General features: G+C 31.9%; 1 protein-coding gene across 1 annotated transcript; it reads left to right on the top strand.

Annotated features, from left to right (window-relative positions):
- The first annotated feature begins 6,781 nt into the window (after positions 1–6,781).
- LOC132060604 (probable disease resistance protein At4g27220) lies at positions 6,782–10,118 on the top strand. Its single transcript, XM_059453597.1, has 2 exons — positions 6,782–8,031; positions 8,396–10,118. Exons 1-2 carry the CDS (start codon positions 6,904–6,906, stop codon positions 9,821–9,823), a joined length of 2,556 nt encoding a protein of 851 aa, XP_059309580.1. The 5' UTR covers positions 6,782–6,903; the 3' UTR covers positions 9,824–10,118.
- The last annotated feature ends 7,612 nt before the right edge of the window (positions 10,119–17,730 follow it).

Raw genomic sequence — 17,730 nt, 5'->3', positions numbered from 1 at the left:
CTTGTAGATTTTAGGAGGGCCTGCAATCATTCAAAGTATTAAAGTATGATTATCAGATGCATTTATAAGGTTTGCCGGTACCTGGGAATCTGTTTCCACCTCAAAGGGAAGCAGGTTCTTTGTGAAAGCCTATTCGAGTCCTTTGAGCAAGGGTATGATCTTAACATGGGGGGGGGGGGGGGTAGGGAGGCATGATGTACTTGCAATTCATTGATTAAGCATAAAGCAAACACACAAGGACTGTGTAAATCTTTGATCTGTCTATTATTGCCATGTTGGGCTGACTCCTGTTGGTGAATATACCACAAATTACAATAAATTACAGTTAAAAATAAAATGAATAAAATGAAGAACAAAGTAAATAAATATTCTTCAGGCTGAGGCGCGGATATCTTGCTCTCTTTAAGGAGATTCAAGCAATGAAGAACAAAGTAAATAAATATCTTGAGGCGCGAATATCTCACTCACTTTAAGGAGATTCAAACCCACTGCAGCATAATCTTCACCGGTCCAGCAGTATAACTCTGACTTGTCCTTCCGGAATACAACAACCCGTCAATTGTCATGTGACTCAACCAACTCTAGACAAGATTTTGAGTCCAAAGCTCCACCAAAAAGAACACCTTCCTTCAACATAAAATTACTCTCTTTAATTCTCACTTTTTCAAGAACTCTCCAATAATTTTCTTACACGCATAAGGTAAGGATGACAAACTATTTACAGTTGAAGAATTGATCCTTGTGAATTGAATTGGATGAAATGTAAATACGGGATATAGAATTATCACTACAAAAAAATGGGTAATAAAGAAATGTAAATATGGAGAATATCAATGAATTTTTTTTATGTAGTAGTAAGAGGTTACAAAGAAAAATAAGACCACATTCATCCATAACTCATATGATGAGATAGTGGAAGGACAAAAGTAATTGCCATGTTATGGCACCAAAATGTGTGAAAATGGTTACACATTTATGGTCATTGATGAATGAATATGGAACTTTAATATGATATTAAAATGCACATTATATCCATCAATCCCCCACTCATTTTAATATTATAGTCAGAGAGTTATCACCAATTTAGTTGAAGGGAGACTATTATGCATAATGAAGGTATGCTCTGCATTGAACCTTCAATTAGCAATATAGTAACCTTTACTCCAGAGTCAGTAGTGTGCTCCGCATTAAATTATGACTGCTTAGGAGAAATAAAGTATCACTGCTTACACATAATAATCAAGGTTTTGACATGAGCTTTAATAGCCAACACATTACGGCCTTGTGCTATCCCGATTTTCATGAGTGCTTTTGAGAACAAACTCAATTCTCATAGGAAGCAGCCTACCTCTATACTCACATAGGTGAAATCTGTCAAGGGTGCTTCTGTAACTTTAACATCCCACTCATACGAGCTACATATTTTCATTAAGAGTTCATAGACTCAACCTCCACAAATTGTTATAGAATAATGCACCCATATCATAAGGAGGGAATAAATAAAATAGAGCATTTTCACCATAAGTCATCATATGATTTGTCTTTCCCATTGAACCTGGTTATAGGATCTCTAGTCCCCAGGTTGGGTTTCCTCATACATGACTTAGAAATTTTCGGGCTTTAATCCCATCCCCCTCGATGTGCTTCAGACCCTCTCTTGCAAAGGCCTTTGTCTATAAATCTGCAAGATTATCACAAATTACACAATTAATATTTATGGTATACCACTTTTCACAAATAATCTCACAATATTATATGTTCTCCTCATGGGGTCTGAATTTACCGTTGTGATAACGGTATTGAACTCTACCAATAACAACAGTCCTTTCACATAAGTTAAAATTAGAGGAATTGGTTTCTCAAAATAAGATATTTGAAGTAATAAATTTCTCCACCAATTCTCTTCTTCATTGACTGAAGTTAAAGTAATAAACTAAGCCTCCATAGTAGAGTTACAATAATAAATTTTTATTTCCAATAAACAATACCAAATATTCTCATATGCATTAAAAAAGTCTTTGAGTACAACAGGATATTTTTTATATAACAAGCCACCAACTTTCTTACCAAGTAAATATACCTGGTTTGCTTGTACCTGCAAAGTACTTCTACTGCATACACAATATCAGGCCAAGTGCAGTCAATCACAACTCATATTTAGGCTAGCATACTCTTTTTTGATTTATCACTATTTTTCACTTTGAATTTGAAATAAATAAACACTTAATCAAAAGGAATTGCAACACATGTACAATCTACATGATTGCACTTCACAATTTTCTCAACATAATGTGACCGAGTAAGAAAAGTTTTATCACATGTTTTTTATATTTCATTCCAAGAATGATATTTGCCTCACTCAAATTTCTCACGTCAAAATGGCTGCTACACACATTTTTAATTTAATTTAACAACACTAGTGTTGGACCCAAAGATCAACAAATGATCAACCATTGAGGCAAAAACAAGTGAATTTTTAAAGATTAATACATGCACTTGCCACACTTTATAAAGCACTCTCAAAGATGCAGAAATCACTTTTCATGATAAATATTTTTCTCACTTCATTAGCCCCCTCTATTTTGAGAATTTGAATAACAATTTATACTCTTGAAAAGTAGTATCACTTTATTCATAAAAATATAAGGTAAATAGTTTTTACCTTTCCTCCGGTTGAGTTGAGCAAGTAGAAAAAAAATACTTTACCCTTCCATCTCTTAAAGAGACCTAACGACGTCGAAGCGAAATGATGTTGACATCTCCAATCTTGATATCCGCGATTTTTTCAAACTATAACAAAGTTGAATCTCCTTAAAATTGTTGGTGAATATACCACAAATTACAATAAATTACAGTTGAAATAAAATGAAGAACAAAGTAAATAAATATTCTTCAGGCTGAGGCGCGGATATCTCGCTCTCTTTAAGGAGATTCAAGCCCACTGCGGCATAATCTTCACCGGTCCAGCAGTATAACTCTGACTTGTCCCCTCCAGGATACAACAGCCTGTCAACGTCGTGTGACTCAACCAACTCTGGACGAGATGTTGAGTCCAAGGCTCCACTAAAAGAACACCTTCCTTCAACATAAAATTACTCTCTTTTATCCTCACTTTTTCAAGAACTCTCCAATATTTTTCTTACACACATAAGGTAAGGATGACAAACTATTTATAGTTGAAGAATTCATCCTTGTGAATTGAATTGGATGAAAGAGTGGATTAATGGGTAATAAAGAGATGTAAATATGGAGAATATCGATGAATTATGGAGTACGTTGCGTTTTGCACCCCTAACCTGTGTCCTCTTTTGTGGTTTGCACCCCGTCCTATTTTTTGTAATGATTCGCACCCTAATCTCTTTATTTTTTACAAAACAATAAAAATACTCTTTTTAAAAAATTTCTACCAGGACAAAATTGGAAATACAAAAAGAAATGGCACAAAATTAAAAAAAGGGCTAAATAAAAAATGTGAATTCCCGCCAATCAAAAACTAAATTCAATTTGAACAGTCCAAACACACAATCCCATATCCAAAAATATCTCAAGATTGCAACCAAAAACGAAATTAGATTTCAGTCTAATGGGCATCGATACACTGCTGTTCCACACTCTCCAGCATTGATTGAAATTAGTGCCTCCAAGTTAACACCAAATCAATAGGACGATAGCTCTTAATTTCTTTTCTGAACTTGAGAAAAAACTCCGAAGGCATCACATTGACATTGTAAAACGCATCCCTAATATGGGTTCTTCTTCGCTTTGACTTGGATATCTCAGACCCAGGAATAAATTGATACTGCAAATGAGTCAACTACATATATCTAACACCTCAAAATCAAATTGTTACACATCAAAATGATTTTTTATATATATTAATTCGCACTTGTTCGTCAAAGTTAATGCCAAATGATAATTGCAAATGGGTCAGCAATCAAATACCTCAAAATCAAATCTTTACCTAAAAAAAGATGATTTTTTATATATATATCAATTCATGTGTTCATCAAATTTAATGCCAGAATCAATTCAAATTGTAAATGGGTCAACAGCCAAAAACCTGAGAATCAAACTTTTACACACACACATGTAGAAACAATTCAAACTGAAGATGGATCAACTATAAAACACCTAGAAATTCATTTTCCTTTTTGGTTTCCATCTTGAGATATTTCCAAATATGAAATTATGTGTTTGGACTGTTCGAATTGAATTTAGTTTTTGATTGGCGGGAATTCTTATTTTTTTATTTAGCCCTTTTTTAATTTTGTGCCCTTTTTTTTTGTATTTCCAATTTTGTCCTTGTAGAATTTTTTTAAAAAGAGTGTTTTTGTTGTTTTGTAAAAAAATAAAGAGGTTAGGATGCGAATCATTAAAAAAAATAGGACGGGGTGCAAACCGCCAAAGAGGACACAGGATAGGGTTGCAAAATGCAACAGAGTCTGAATTATGAGTAAAAGGTTACAAAGAAAAATAAGACCACATGCATCCATAACTCATATGAGTAATGAGATAGTGGAAGGACAAAATTAAAGTAATTGCCATGTTATGGCACCAAAACGTGTGGAAATTGTTACACATTTATGGTCATTGATTGATGAATGAATATGGAACTTTAATATGATATTAAAATGCACATTATCTCCATCAACTCCTTTTATAGGCAAGAAGACCAGAGACATCAAACAATTAATTTTGATTTCTTGTTATCGTGGGATTCATAATAAGATGGATCGCCCTTGCACGGTCAACGAACTCATACTAATGCTAGGACTTGTCGTAAGCTAATTCGGAAAGCCCCGTAGCTATAGCTATAAAGTGAAACTCAAGCAGGCGCGAATGCGCCATCAAATGGGTCTTTGCCGCAGAATGTGTTGTTTTAGAATCCTCTTCCTTTAAAGCTTTCGTTTTTCAGTTCAGGACCCAATAAAGTTACAGCCTTCATCACTGGTGCTAAATTTATAGAAATTTGATTTTAATTATATAAAAATTTACGATTACTAAGGGAGAATAGGAAGTTTAATATGTCAAACTTGAGATGTTGAAAGAACAAATTAATCAAACAAAGAATGACAAAGAAAAAGAATACTATATTAAATCACAAGATGGGCATTGGAATTGAAACCTCAACCTTACTCGTAGAGATGCTCCCAAACTAAACAATGAGATTGTACATCTACACAGAAATAATAAATTTGGTTGAAGAAAAAAGGGAAGACCTAGATGATCTACCTGCCAGAAAATGCTTAAAGTTTAATTATTAACAACAAATAGAAAAAATTAAAAATAAAGATACTCTTTGGTTTTTAAAAAAAAAATAAAGGATACCAATTGTACAACAAAATGGTAGTCCCAAGAACTGGTAGTGGTCTACATGTTCGAAGGTTCATAAGAGTTTCGAGTTGAATATAATGTGTATATATATGACCTGTTATTTTAATATGTACCGAACTAATTAAACAATATATAATTTAATTAAGCATATTTAACTACCTATTTTCTATTCGATTTTAGTGGTAAGCAATTATCACTAATTAATAAAACTACCTTCCCTGGCCAGCTCCTTCAAGAAGAAACCTTAGATTTTTCATTATAACTAATGCTATTTGCTTTATGATTTTCATTCATTTTCATTGTCTTTCAAAAGGAAAAAAAAAAAAATTCATTCGTGATCTTTTTTTGCTTAACAATTCCTTCCATTTGTTTTGTAATTTTTGCTTTATGTTTGAGTTAATTGGCTTTTCAAAAACATGATGGCACGTCAATTCAAGAAATAACTGGACTCACAATGTGAGTTAAAGATAGCATCAAGGATAAAACAAAAGTTTTAAGGTATATTGCTCTCTTTAGTCTTTACTTTTATCTTAGATTGGAACTTCTAGTATTTTCTTTACGATAGTTGTGAATTGATTGATAAATTGTTCATATAGTATGTCGATGCTATGGCCCAAAAGCTTCTAGGTGTTTACATGAATGTGAATATTGGTTGAAACAAGAGATTTAAAGTAAGAGTTGAGATACAAGTAAATGAAATCCGCTAATAATAAGTGTTTGGTATGACAAAAATATTTTTCAGAGAATGTTTTTGGTTTTGGAGAAGTATGTCATATTATGATATTTGGTTGCTACAATAGAAAATTCACCAAAAAGGAGAACATGACTCCTTTCACTCTTTGGCTGAAGTCGATTTTTGTCATAACTATCTCAACTCTTAACTTCATATATGCTTCAAGCCTTCAACCAACACTTATACATTATTACCAATCTTAATATTGAAAGATTTTGTGAGAACACTACTGATTTAACAACATTATTATCAACTTATAATATATATTTTTGTTTAAAAATATTTCATTCTTCAACCAAACACTAGATTTTAGGAAAATATTTTCGAAAAATAAGTCTTCCAAAAAAAAAAAAAATCTGTTGTACCAAGAGAAAGAAAAAGACATGTTTCATTGTAACGAACATTAATTTGGCAACTATTGCAGTATCTCAACTAGTTTAGTTATGCATATATTGCATTGATAGTGTGAATTTTTTTCACACTATAAGTGAATTTCAACCTGCTGCATTGCGTTAATTACCAATTTTACCAGGTTATAAATTAATTTATAATAAAGATTTAGCTGCAATTACCTTTAACGTGTACTAATTGTGTAAATATATTTTATACCGGTCACAACAAACTCTTTCACTTTTATACTCTTTCCATATTTCTCTGAAACTCAGCTTAGAAATCCTTGTAGTTTATGAAAATATCCTTGTCAAGTTTTATTTCTTCTTCATAGCTTATTTGTGTAATTTTGCAACACAAACAGGATTTTGTGTTTAATGTTGTTTCTTGATTAATCCTAGGGGTAAAAAGATTAAAAGAACTCCTTTGAATATTTTGTGACAAAAATGGAAGCAAATGAAGCAGGGGAGTCATTTTTCCCAACAAAGCTATTTGGTCAAGAAAACAAGAGAACATGTGAAAGAATTTGGAGATGTTTAAAGAAAGATAAAGTAACAAGCATTGGTATATATGGAGTTAAAGGGGTTGGAAAAACAACATTAGCCAAGCTCATCAATCATATTCTTGAACAAAAAACTCAATCCCAAGTTTTTTGGATAAATGTTTCTCAACAATGCAACATCAAGGGGTTGCAAGGTGATATTGCTCTAGCCCTTGGATTGGATCTTTTAGTGGAACAAGATGAAGAGAAGAGGGCGATCGCGTTACATGAATCATTCAAAAGGAAAAAGGATTTTGTACTAATACTAGATGATGTGTTGGAAGATGTACCTTTGAAAATGTTAGGTAATCCTCTAAAAGTTGAAGGGGGAAGATTGATAGTAACAAGTTCGTTGCTCCAAACGTGTCGAAATATGGGATGTCAAAGGAAATTTGGAGTGAAAACACTTGAAGTAGAGGAATCTTGGAGTTTGTTTATAGAAAGTCTTGGAAATGAACAAGTGATTCCTCTAGAAGTTGAAGGAATTGCCAAATCTATGGTAAATAATTGTACTAGTGGCCTTCCACTTGGAATTATTACAATAGCTACAAGACTAAGAGAATTGGAATTGGATAATGTTGATCAATGGAGAAAGGCTTTGGAAAATATTACTATTCAAGAGTCAGTTAAAGGGGAGAACAATGATGTTATGAATATGTTGTTATATAGTTTTAACTGCTTGAAGGAACAAAAGTTACAACAATGTTTCTTGTATTGTTGTTTGTATCCAGAAGATGAGAAAATATCTAAGGATCAATTGATAAGTAGGTTAATCTCAGAGGGGCTAATCCATGAACGAGAGACTCGCGAGGCAGAATTTGAAGAGGGATATGAAATATTGAACAGATTGGAAGGTGTATGTTTGTTGGAAAGTGGCATAGACAGTGAAGGTAATCAATGTGTGAAAATGCACAATCTGATTAGGGATATGGCACTTAGGATCACTAAAGAAAATCCTATATTTATGGTGAAAGCTGGAGTTCAACTGAATGATGCACCAATGGAGGATGAATGGCTGGAAAATTTGGACAAGGTATTGTTATTCGTTATTATTAGAAGGTTTTGTTATAATTAAAAGTAATTTGCTAACATTTAATGTTGAATCGGCCTAAGACACCTCACTAAGTATGAGTTTTTATGTATAATGATGAGCTAAACTAGAAATAACGAAACAACGCACAATTACAAATAGGGTTATGGTCTCCAAATTGGACATATGATTATGACATTTGTACGTCTTTGGTTTGGAAGATCAATAGCTGTAAGAATGAAGAATTTTGTTAATACTCATGGATTCATGTACACTTCTGCACTTTGTTTATTTTCTTAATAATTTGATATGATATAGATCTTGGAACAAAAATAATAATTTTTGTCTAAGTTTTTGCTCCTAACAGGTATCTCTAATGAGGAACAACATAGCTGAAATTCCACCAGGAACATCAGCTAATTGTCCTAGACTGACAACCTTGATGTTGCAGCAGAATTATCACTTATGGAAAATCCCAGATTCTTTCTTCAAGCACATGAAGGCGTTACGTGTTCTAGATTTAGGCCATACTTGCATTGAGAAATTGCCTGATTCTGTATCCGACTTGGAGAATCTCACCGCGCTCTTGCTTGCATTTTGTTGGAATCTTAGATCAATCCCAACTTTGGAAAAACTCAACTCATTGCAAGAATTGGACTTAAGTGGCACCGGGATTCAGACTCTTCCTGAATCCCTTGAGGCTCTGTTGAGCCTCAAATGCCTGAATATGTATGCAATGCGTTGGGTCGAGAAAATACCAATAGGGATATTGCCTCAACTCTCCACTCTGCAACGCCTAGTCTTATCGCATCATATGGACATACAAGGTGAGGAACTAGAGATGCTAAAAGAGTTGGAAGAATTTCAAGGCAGGTTCTCTAATATTCATGACTTCAACCGATTCATCATAGCTCAAGAAAATGAGGGATGCCTTGGGTTTTACAGAATATTAGTAGGTGACCATGATGGCTCAGGACCAATGACACAAATCCAATTCAATCATGGAAGAATTTCGGATAAATTAGTCAAGTGTTATGGACTTGGAAAAGAAGATGAAGTATTATCGCTTCCACAAGACATTCAACACTTAAAAATTGAGAGCTGCAATAACTTCAGTGGCTGTCTTTCAGATTGTTTGCCATGTCTTTATGAATCTAAAGATCTAAAGTACTTCAAAGTTCGCTGGTGCAACAAAATAGAGTACCTTATGAAGGTAAAAGAGGGGCAAGAATCCGTCTTATTTCATTCTCTCGAGCATCTTGATCTCCTTGAATTGCCTAGTTTTATTGGTATTTTCGACGAGTGGGAAACAAGTTTGAGTTCTTCAATTCCTCTAGCTGGTATTTTTTCCTTCCTTAGAATGATAAGAATCGAAAGATGTCACAATATCAAGAAGCTACTTCCAATCGATCTATGCTCGAACCTGCAAAATCTTGAGAGGATATATGTCCTTTCTTGTAGTCAAATAGAGGAAATAATTGTAGACGAAAATGATGGACTCGTCGTCCTTCCAAAATTGACAAGAATATGCTTATGGTCTTTGCCAGAATTGAAAAGCATATGCAATGGAAAAATGGTTTGTAACTCAATCAAGAAAGTGTCAATAAAGGAATGTGGTAAGTTAAGGAAATTGCCTTTCTTTTTTTCCCCTGAAGAGGAAGATGAGAAACTCAAAATTCCCTCTACACTCAAAGAAATTGCTATACATTCAAATGATAAAGAATGGTGGGAGTCTTTGGAATGGGATCATCCCAGCACAAGAAATGAGCTTCAGCCCTTTGTTAACTATTTGTAAGAATTGTATTTTTTATTTAAGTTATGTTACTGGGGCTATTCAAAAATTGTAACGGTCATGTGCATAATCTTCCAAAAGTAGTGCATTTTTAGAGGATCTGACACGCACAACAATATTTTTGGATAGTCCGAGCAGCATAGGGTTTAAGGCATTTACTCAATAAGTTATGTGTATTTTTTTCTGCCTATGACTAAATGTTTCTCTCCCCCCTAATCAGCTTCCAGAGTTGAGGCTGAATTGTTTTGGTGTAATTCATGTAACAATGTTTTGTTTTGCTATTTCCTGCTGATGTGAAAAAAAAAAAAAAAAAGGGGGGGGGGGGGGGGGGGGAATGCTAATAAACCAAACTTGTATTTATGTATCTTTATTTTATTTCAAAAGCTTTTTGCTCTAAATTTCATTAATATAGAAGTAAATTAGATTGCTTTAGTCTAGGTATTTAGTAAGGTCCTCTTAAATAATCCAGGCACATTAGAGGATATGCAATTATTGGATCATAGGTAGTTTCTTCTAAAGAAAAATATGAGATTTTTTTCTTGTTGATTTTTATGGCAAAGCTTATAAAATACTATATTTTAATTTTTCATTAATTCTTCACGTAGAAAGAAAAACAAATACTGTGATGTACTCCCTCCGTCACCAAATATTATGCTTTTCTAGAGTCAAACTATATGAATTTTGATCAATATTTTAAGATGTATTTTTTTTACCATATTGGTATAAGAAGAGTTGCAACTTATAGTACTTTTTGTATAATTTTGGAATATCTAAATTTTAATTTTAAAATATTAAACTAATCTAATTTAATTTAGCTCCAGAATTAATCAAATTGACTCTCAAGAAGTGAAACGTGACAAGTATATATTTAGGGACGGAGGGAGTAATTCATCTAACAATAACTTTCATGTGAATTTACTAAATATTACACTTGCAAGGCATTTGTGGGTTCCTTCCAAATTCCTACCCCTTTAATCTTCCCTTATCTCTTTACCATTTAGCCATCATGTTACTGCGTGATCTCTGTTTTTTTTTTTTCTTCTTATATTTATAATTTCTATATTTTGGTTTTCAAATCCATCTTGTCTGTATAAAAAAAATAAAAAAATGGCATAGCTAGCTTCTTCTCCTGCCTTCAAGTGTTGATGTTCAATTTCATTTTTCCTGACAGATGATGGTCCAATTTGATCGCATGCACAATCTTAAATTCAAATGAGGTAACATAATACTGAACATAGAATTGAATTTTCGGATTAAAAAAAAAAAAAAAAACAAATTCAAACAATTTGTATAGTATTAGTTCTTATGTTTTGTATATACACTTTTTAACACTTAATTATAGTGATCGTACCGAAATCAGGCTCATATGGTCCACAAACGTCATAAATCATCGCCAAGATAGTATTGAATGTTTAAACTCAATAGCTTCTTTAAAATAGCCCCTTTAGTATAGATAAATGGTATTTATATAAGGATTTATCAGTCAATGTCAACTTCATGTTAGTGCTTTGCCAATTCACACATATAAGAATTAATTTGTCATGATCTATTCTAAGGATGTACACATAATTATTGTTTTTCACGATTGATTGGACATGGTATTAAGAAGTCAAACTAAAAAACAATAAGAAAGTTTCTTTAGTCTTTTTATATAGCAAATGAATGGATAAATTTATCAGATATTCATGTCCTTCAATCTAGAGTTGTCTTTTGAACTATTCTTACTTCTTGAAGATGTTGATCCCCCGATTGAGTTTCTTTTTTTAGTATTATGTGATAGTTGCAAGGCATTTTCCAGGTTCCTTCCAAATTCCTAACCTTTTATCTTTTCCTTCTCTCTTTATTTTTTTTTAATGTATTTTCAATCCGGTATTATGTATTCCTTTGAGGTTCCAACTAATTCGGTAGGAGCATCGCGTAAGACCTGTTTAAGAGAAAATTACTTTCTATCAAGATCTTTTTCATTCAGAAAGCTCGAACATGAGACCTCTGATTAAAGGTGAAGAGATCCTATTCATCTCACCACAACCCTTATTGGTCCCTCCTCTATTTATCATCTATATTTTAGCAAACATGTTACTACGTGATATGATATCTATTCTATAAAAAGTTATTGACTTTTTTCTTCTTCTTATATTTTAATTTTCAAATAATCCATCTTGTTGTCTATACAAAAAATTAAAGACATAGCTTCTTCTCCTGCCATCAAGTGTTGATGGTTCAATTGACTTTTACATTTGGATATCAAAGGTATATAGTACTAGTGATTTCATCTTTTTGATTACATCCTTTCAATTTTCACTTTAGACATGATTATTTGAATTTCTCTTTTTAATTTTATTGCATGCAGGAGAATTTTGAAACAAAATGGACATGGACGTTGAGATGATAGACACTTTAATGAATCCCACAAGGAACAATCAAGACAGCTTTGAGTACAATTGGCAAAGCCTTCAAAGCAATATAAAGGTATTAAATGGCATAGTTTTGGAGATTGAGGTACAAGTGAAGGAAGCAGAAAAAAGGAAAAGAAAAAGAGAAGTTGAAAATTGGTGTGAAGAAGTTGGGAAAATCAAAAATCAATTTTTGAAATTGCATAAGGATTTATTAGAAAAAACACCACAAAAGTGTACTTCAGAAGTTGGAGAAAATTTGTGTGTGATTAATTCAGGAGTAGTTGGACTTATTGAGCAGAGTCAACATTTTGGCCAGCTTTTTGTTGATGTTCATCAGGCCCCTTTGGATGATCAAGATTTGCAAAGAATTTGGGCATGTTTATCTATTGATTGCTAAGGGAAGTCATCAATTTTATTTTTTCGATTTAATTATTCAATATTCAAAATTTACTAGTCCGAGTAATCAAGCTAATGAGAGTTTTGAAAAACGGATGGTTAAATCAAAGAAAAGATGACTTTTGAGCCATCAATAGAAAGTCCTCCATTTTCATTATATTCTTATATGAATCATAGTACTATTTTTGACATTATTGTTACATCATGTGTGTTTTTTTTTTTTTTTTTTTTTTTTTTTTTTACATTAGTGGTGGTTTTAAGATTTTCTGATACAATTAAATGCATATATATACTTCAACTTTCTCAAAGTAGTGTTGTTGAGGATACTGGGATGGATAGGATTTTTTCACTCCTAGGGCTTGTTTGGACATGATTTTAAATTATGATTTGAAATCGGGTTGATTTGAAGTTGAAATTTTGTTTGATCATGCAATTTGGATTTCTTAAGTTGAATTTTTTCTCATAAACATTAAAATTCCACAATTTGTAAAAACTATCAAAACTTCCCCAACTCTTATACAATCTTACCAAATGAGCAAATCAAATTTCATAAATAAGGTATCATTAATAAATTACATATCTCTATATTCCTTTTATAAATAAATGCTCGCGATTACATGTTATTAAAAACTTTCAAATACGCATAATTTTAGAAAGATCCCTTTGGTTCACAAAAGATTAACAATAGTAGTAACTAGTTATTCTTTAATATATTTTATTTCACATGGTACGGATAATCTCTTCACGTCAAGCATGATTCTTTTCCGATTGGTCTTCTTTTACAAAATATAAACTTATGGGTCAAGTTTACATTTTAAAAAATTGAAATCATAAATTGAAATTCCAAATCCTACTTTTTGGATAATTTGGGATTTGAAATTGAAATTTTGTGCATATTTGATAAACTAAAGTTGACTTGAAATCAAAATATGAAATTAGGCTCCCAAATCCTATGGCTAAACACCTACTTAATCAACGGTTTCGTGTTCAACTTGTGGGTATGGAGAAAATCCTATTAGAAAGTGCTTCCCAGTCTTATAGCCTGTTTGGTCAAGCTTCTAAAAACAACTTATTTTAAAAAGTGCTTTTTTCAAAAGTACTTTTCAAAAAAGTATTTTTGGCTAAAAGCAGTTTGTGTTTGGCCAATTAATTTAAAAAGTACTTTTGAGCAGCAATTAGTGTTTGGCCAAGCTTTTAAAAAGTACTTCTATGTGTATTTTTCTCAAAAGTACTTTTCAAAAAAGTGCTTTTGGGCAAAAACTATTTTTTTAGCTTCTGAAAAACTGCTTCTGCTACTCCCCAAAAGTACTTATTTTCTCCCAAAAGCTTGGCCAAACACCTCATTTTTTTTAAAATAAGCACTTATTGAAAAAAATAAGTACTTTTAAAGAAAAAATAAGCTTGGCCAAACAGGCTATTAATATCAAACGACAAGAATGGGTGAGAAACTAAAAAAGAATATCCTGCATCTGCATAAAATATATTCTCAAAATGTGCTGAAATTATTCGGACAAGATGAATAATTGCACCATTTAAGACCATCCCATTATCAAAAGCTTTATTTTAATTTTATTTTTTTATTTAACTATTTTATATACCTATTAATTCAATTAGTTCGAATTCGCATCAATGGCGATAAGAAAATCTCCGACTTACCTTGTTACACAAGAGCCACAAGCACGCACGTTCATAATGGATTGAGCTCCTTTCCATTTCCCTTCTCTCTATTTTTCCCGAGTTCTACCTTAGTAGGCGCTTCGACATGCGGTTTGAAATCATGGTTTGAAACCATGAGATGAAACCAGCGTTTGGACATGCATTTCATCTCATGGTTTCAAACCATGGTTTTAAAAAATTTAAATATAAAAATTAACCCATAAGTTTATATTTTATAATAAAAAGACCCATAAGTTGGTAAATATTTTTAACAATTACTCCCACCAACCATTTACCAATCTCATTAACTTCCACCAACCTTTATTTATGTCTACCATTTGGAGGATTATATTAAAGAGTAATTACATTACTATTCATGTTAAATTTTCGTTTTTATTGAACTAAAGTTTGATCAATTGATGTTATATTTTTTAGAAAGGCCTTCTAGTAGCATATTAATTTTGTTATGAACTACGACTTGCTCATTTGGTAAAATTGTATAAGAATTGAGAATGTTTTGATAGTTTTCACAACTTGTGGGGTTTTATGTCTATAAGAGAAAATACAACTTAGGATATCCAAATTATATGTCCAAGCATGGTTTCAAACCATGTCCAAACGGCTCCTTAGAATAGAGAGACATGGCACGGTTTAGAATTAATGGCTAAGATTTAATTGACTAAAACAAGGCCCTAACCATGGTTTATATAATTAATAACTTATCCATAAATATATTAAAATATTTTCTTGCTCTTCCTATTTTAATATTCCATCCCATTTTTTTTTCAACTATGACAATTCTTTAATAGCGATATTTTTCAGAATATAGACAATTCTTTCAGAAATATACAATTACCAATTGAATTATGGAGTCTATATTATGTGAATTTATAAGCATCATAATTGAAAAAAAAATGAAAAATATCACCTATTGAATAATGGGGTCTATTAGGGAAAAAAATTAAGTGGCAAAAAATAATCGGGTAAATCAAAAAAGATATTTTACTGGGTAGGAAAAGTAAAATAGGAAGAGAGAGAAAAATATTCTAATATATTTATGGATAAGTTATTAATTATGTAAACAATGGTTAGGGCCTTGTTTTAGTCAATTAAACTTAGCCATTAATTCTAATTCATGCCATGTCTTTCTAATCCAAGGTAGAACTTGAGGAAAATGGAGAAAAGGAAAATGGAGAGGAGCCCAATCCGTCCATGACAATAAGTGAAAGTGTTGAACGCTTAAAACACTAAGAATAATGAGGCGACTCGGAGGAATTAGGATTAGATTATACGTACGGTCGTATGTACCATGTTTTTATACGGTTTTGCAGAACCCAATTCAATAATTTATTTTTAATTTTTATTTAATCTAAACAAATATAAGGTAGAACTCAGTAATTCTAAAAGACTAAAATTAAAAACTCGTAAATTTTAAATTCTGAATCCGACTTATGTGCACGAAACCATATTGTAAACATTAATGTAGTAAGGGTTGGGTGAGAGATGAATAAGATGATACTCTCTTGCTAGATAGCAAACGAGGGCAAGTTTTATATTGGATTATTATAGCATGCAAATGCCCTGGGACTCTATGTTCATAATGATTGCCTTTGGCACTCCGGAGAAGTAAATTTTAATTGAACTTATATTTGCTCAATGGATATTATCCGCTTATGGTAAAACTTCATATTTAATTTAGGATCCGTTTGGCCATGAGAATTATTCACTTTTTTTTTTCGTTTATGGTGTTTGACTATAAAGTTGTATTTGGAATTTGAAAAACAATCAAAGTCTTGTTTTTCACTTTTTTCATTTTTTGTTTTGGACCGTTACTTTTGTTTTTCTGTTTTCAATTTTTACCTAAAAGTTTTTATGTTGCTCAATTTTTACCCTAAATGTTCATACAACTTTTTTCATTGGTTAGAGGCAACTTATGTTGCTCAGTTGCTCTCCACTCTAATATTCAACATCATGTGCTAAAAAGCCTCTAAAAGAAAAAAAAGCAGGCGGAAATTTTGCAACAAAGCCTTTATTTAGATCTTTATATTTTTTGTGTACGCGCAAGCCTCCCGCATTAAATTGCTTTGATGGAAAGAAACCATCAGTTTTAAGCACTCCATAAGCTAATCTCGAGTATTGTTGCTATATTTCTTGCACTGATTATATTTATTAATTGCTTTGGGTGATTTTGCAGTTTTTTAAAAATTAAGGGATATAAATCATATTTCATGTTTTAAAAAAAAAAACACATTTCAACAATCAAATATTATTTTCAAAAATTATGGTCAAACACAACTCCACCTTCAATTTAAAAAATTCCAAAAAAAGTAAATTTTTTTTGTTTGGTTTCTAAGGCCAAACGCCTACTTAGGCTATCAATCATGTCGTTATCTCTCCTGATCATGATAATAATTTGACCTGAGATATCAAATCCCGAATATTTTACATTATAGTTTATCAGCAATAGATACCCAAAGTGCGGTACACTTCACGCCAACCTAAACTCCCTATCCTCGTAGAAAAAGAGAATATCAATGGTGAATTTCAATAATTAATTTTGACTTCATCTCCTGTAAGTGCAGCCACGATAGTTAGTGGCATATATTTGACGAAAGATAGCATTATTAGCATCTGGATTTGCGTTCTCCTTCTAGAATCGATAAATATAATATTTAAATGATAACCTATATATACATATTTAAATCAATTTGTTTCTCTAATTAGAAAATCAGAGAATGAAGCTGCTCATATTTTAGCTAGGACGATTGATTTTATATCTGGTTCGATGGAATGGGGGTCTGTCCCACCATTTTGTATGTATTTAATTTTACAAACCTTGTTAGCTGTCTAATCTTAAAATAAGGAGAGGAGAGAATGATACAAGTCCAAAGGTAGAATGGATCGGATTTTGACTTTTTACATAAAATTGAAGGAAGAATAATTTCTCCATTAAATGAGCATTTTATTAATGGTTTTGTTTGTTATCAATCCCATATCCGGTATCTATTCCGATTAATTTGAACTCATGCCTAAAAGTCCATTTTGAAAAGTAAAACAACAAAGATTACTCTATTTTCAGAGCTTTAACTTGAGATTAAATACTACTATGAAGGAGTACTTACATCATACCATAACTTTCGATTGTATTTTATCAACAACTGAACTATAGGAGTATACAAACTACAAAAAATTTGCCATCCGTTCAAAATATATCATTTACTATGTATATTTATAGAGGGAAAGGAAACAAAAAGAAAAAGAAAAAAAAAAAGATTAATTCCAAGCAGCCATAATTTTTTTCTATGAAAAAGAGATGTACCCCTATACCCTACGAAAAAGGAAAAAGATCAGAGGGTATTATAGAGAATCTTGAAAAAGGTGCCTTTTTCAGATTTGATTGGAGGTTACAGTTAGTATAAACTATCTTATAAAACGCCAAAATCAGAAAAATATCAGTGACAA

Source organism: Lycium ferocissimum, chromosome 6, assembly GCF_029784015.1.
Source record: "Lycium ferocissimum isolate CSIRO_LF1 chromosome 6, AGI_CSIRO_Lferr_CH_V1, whole genome shotgun sequence".
NCBI lineage: Eukaryota > Viridiplantae > Streptophyta > Magnoliopsida > Solanales > Solanaceae > Lycium > Lycium ferocissimum.
The sequence above is the reverse complement of the archived record's forward strand: the minus strand, read 5'-3'. Positions and strand labels throughout refer to the sequence as shown.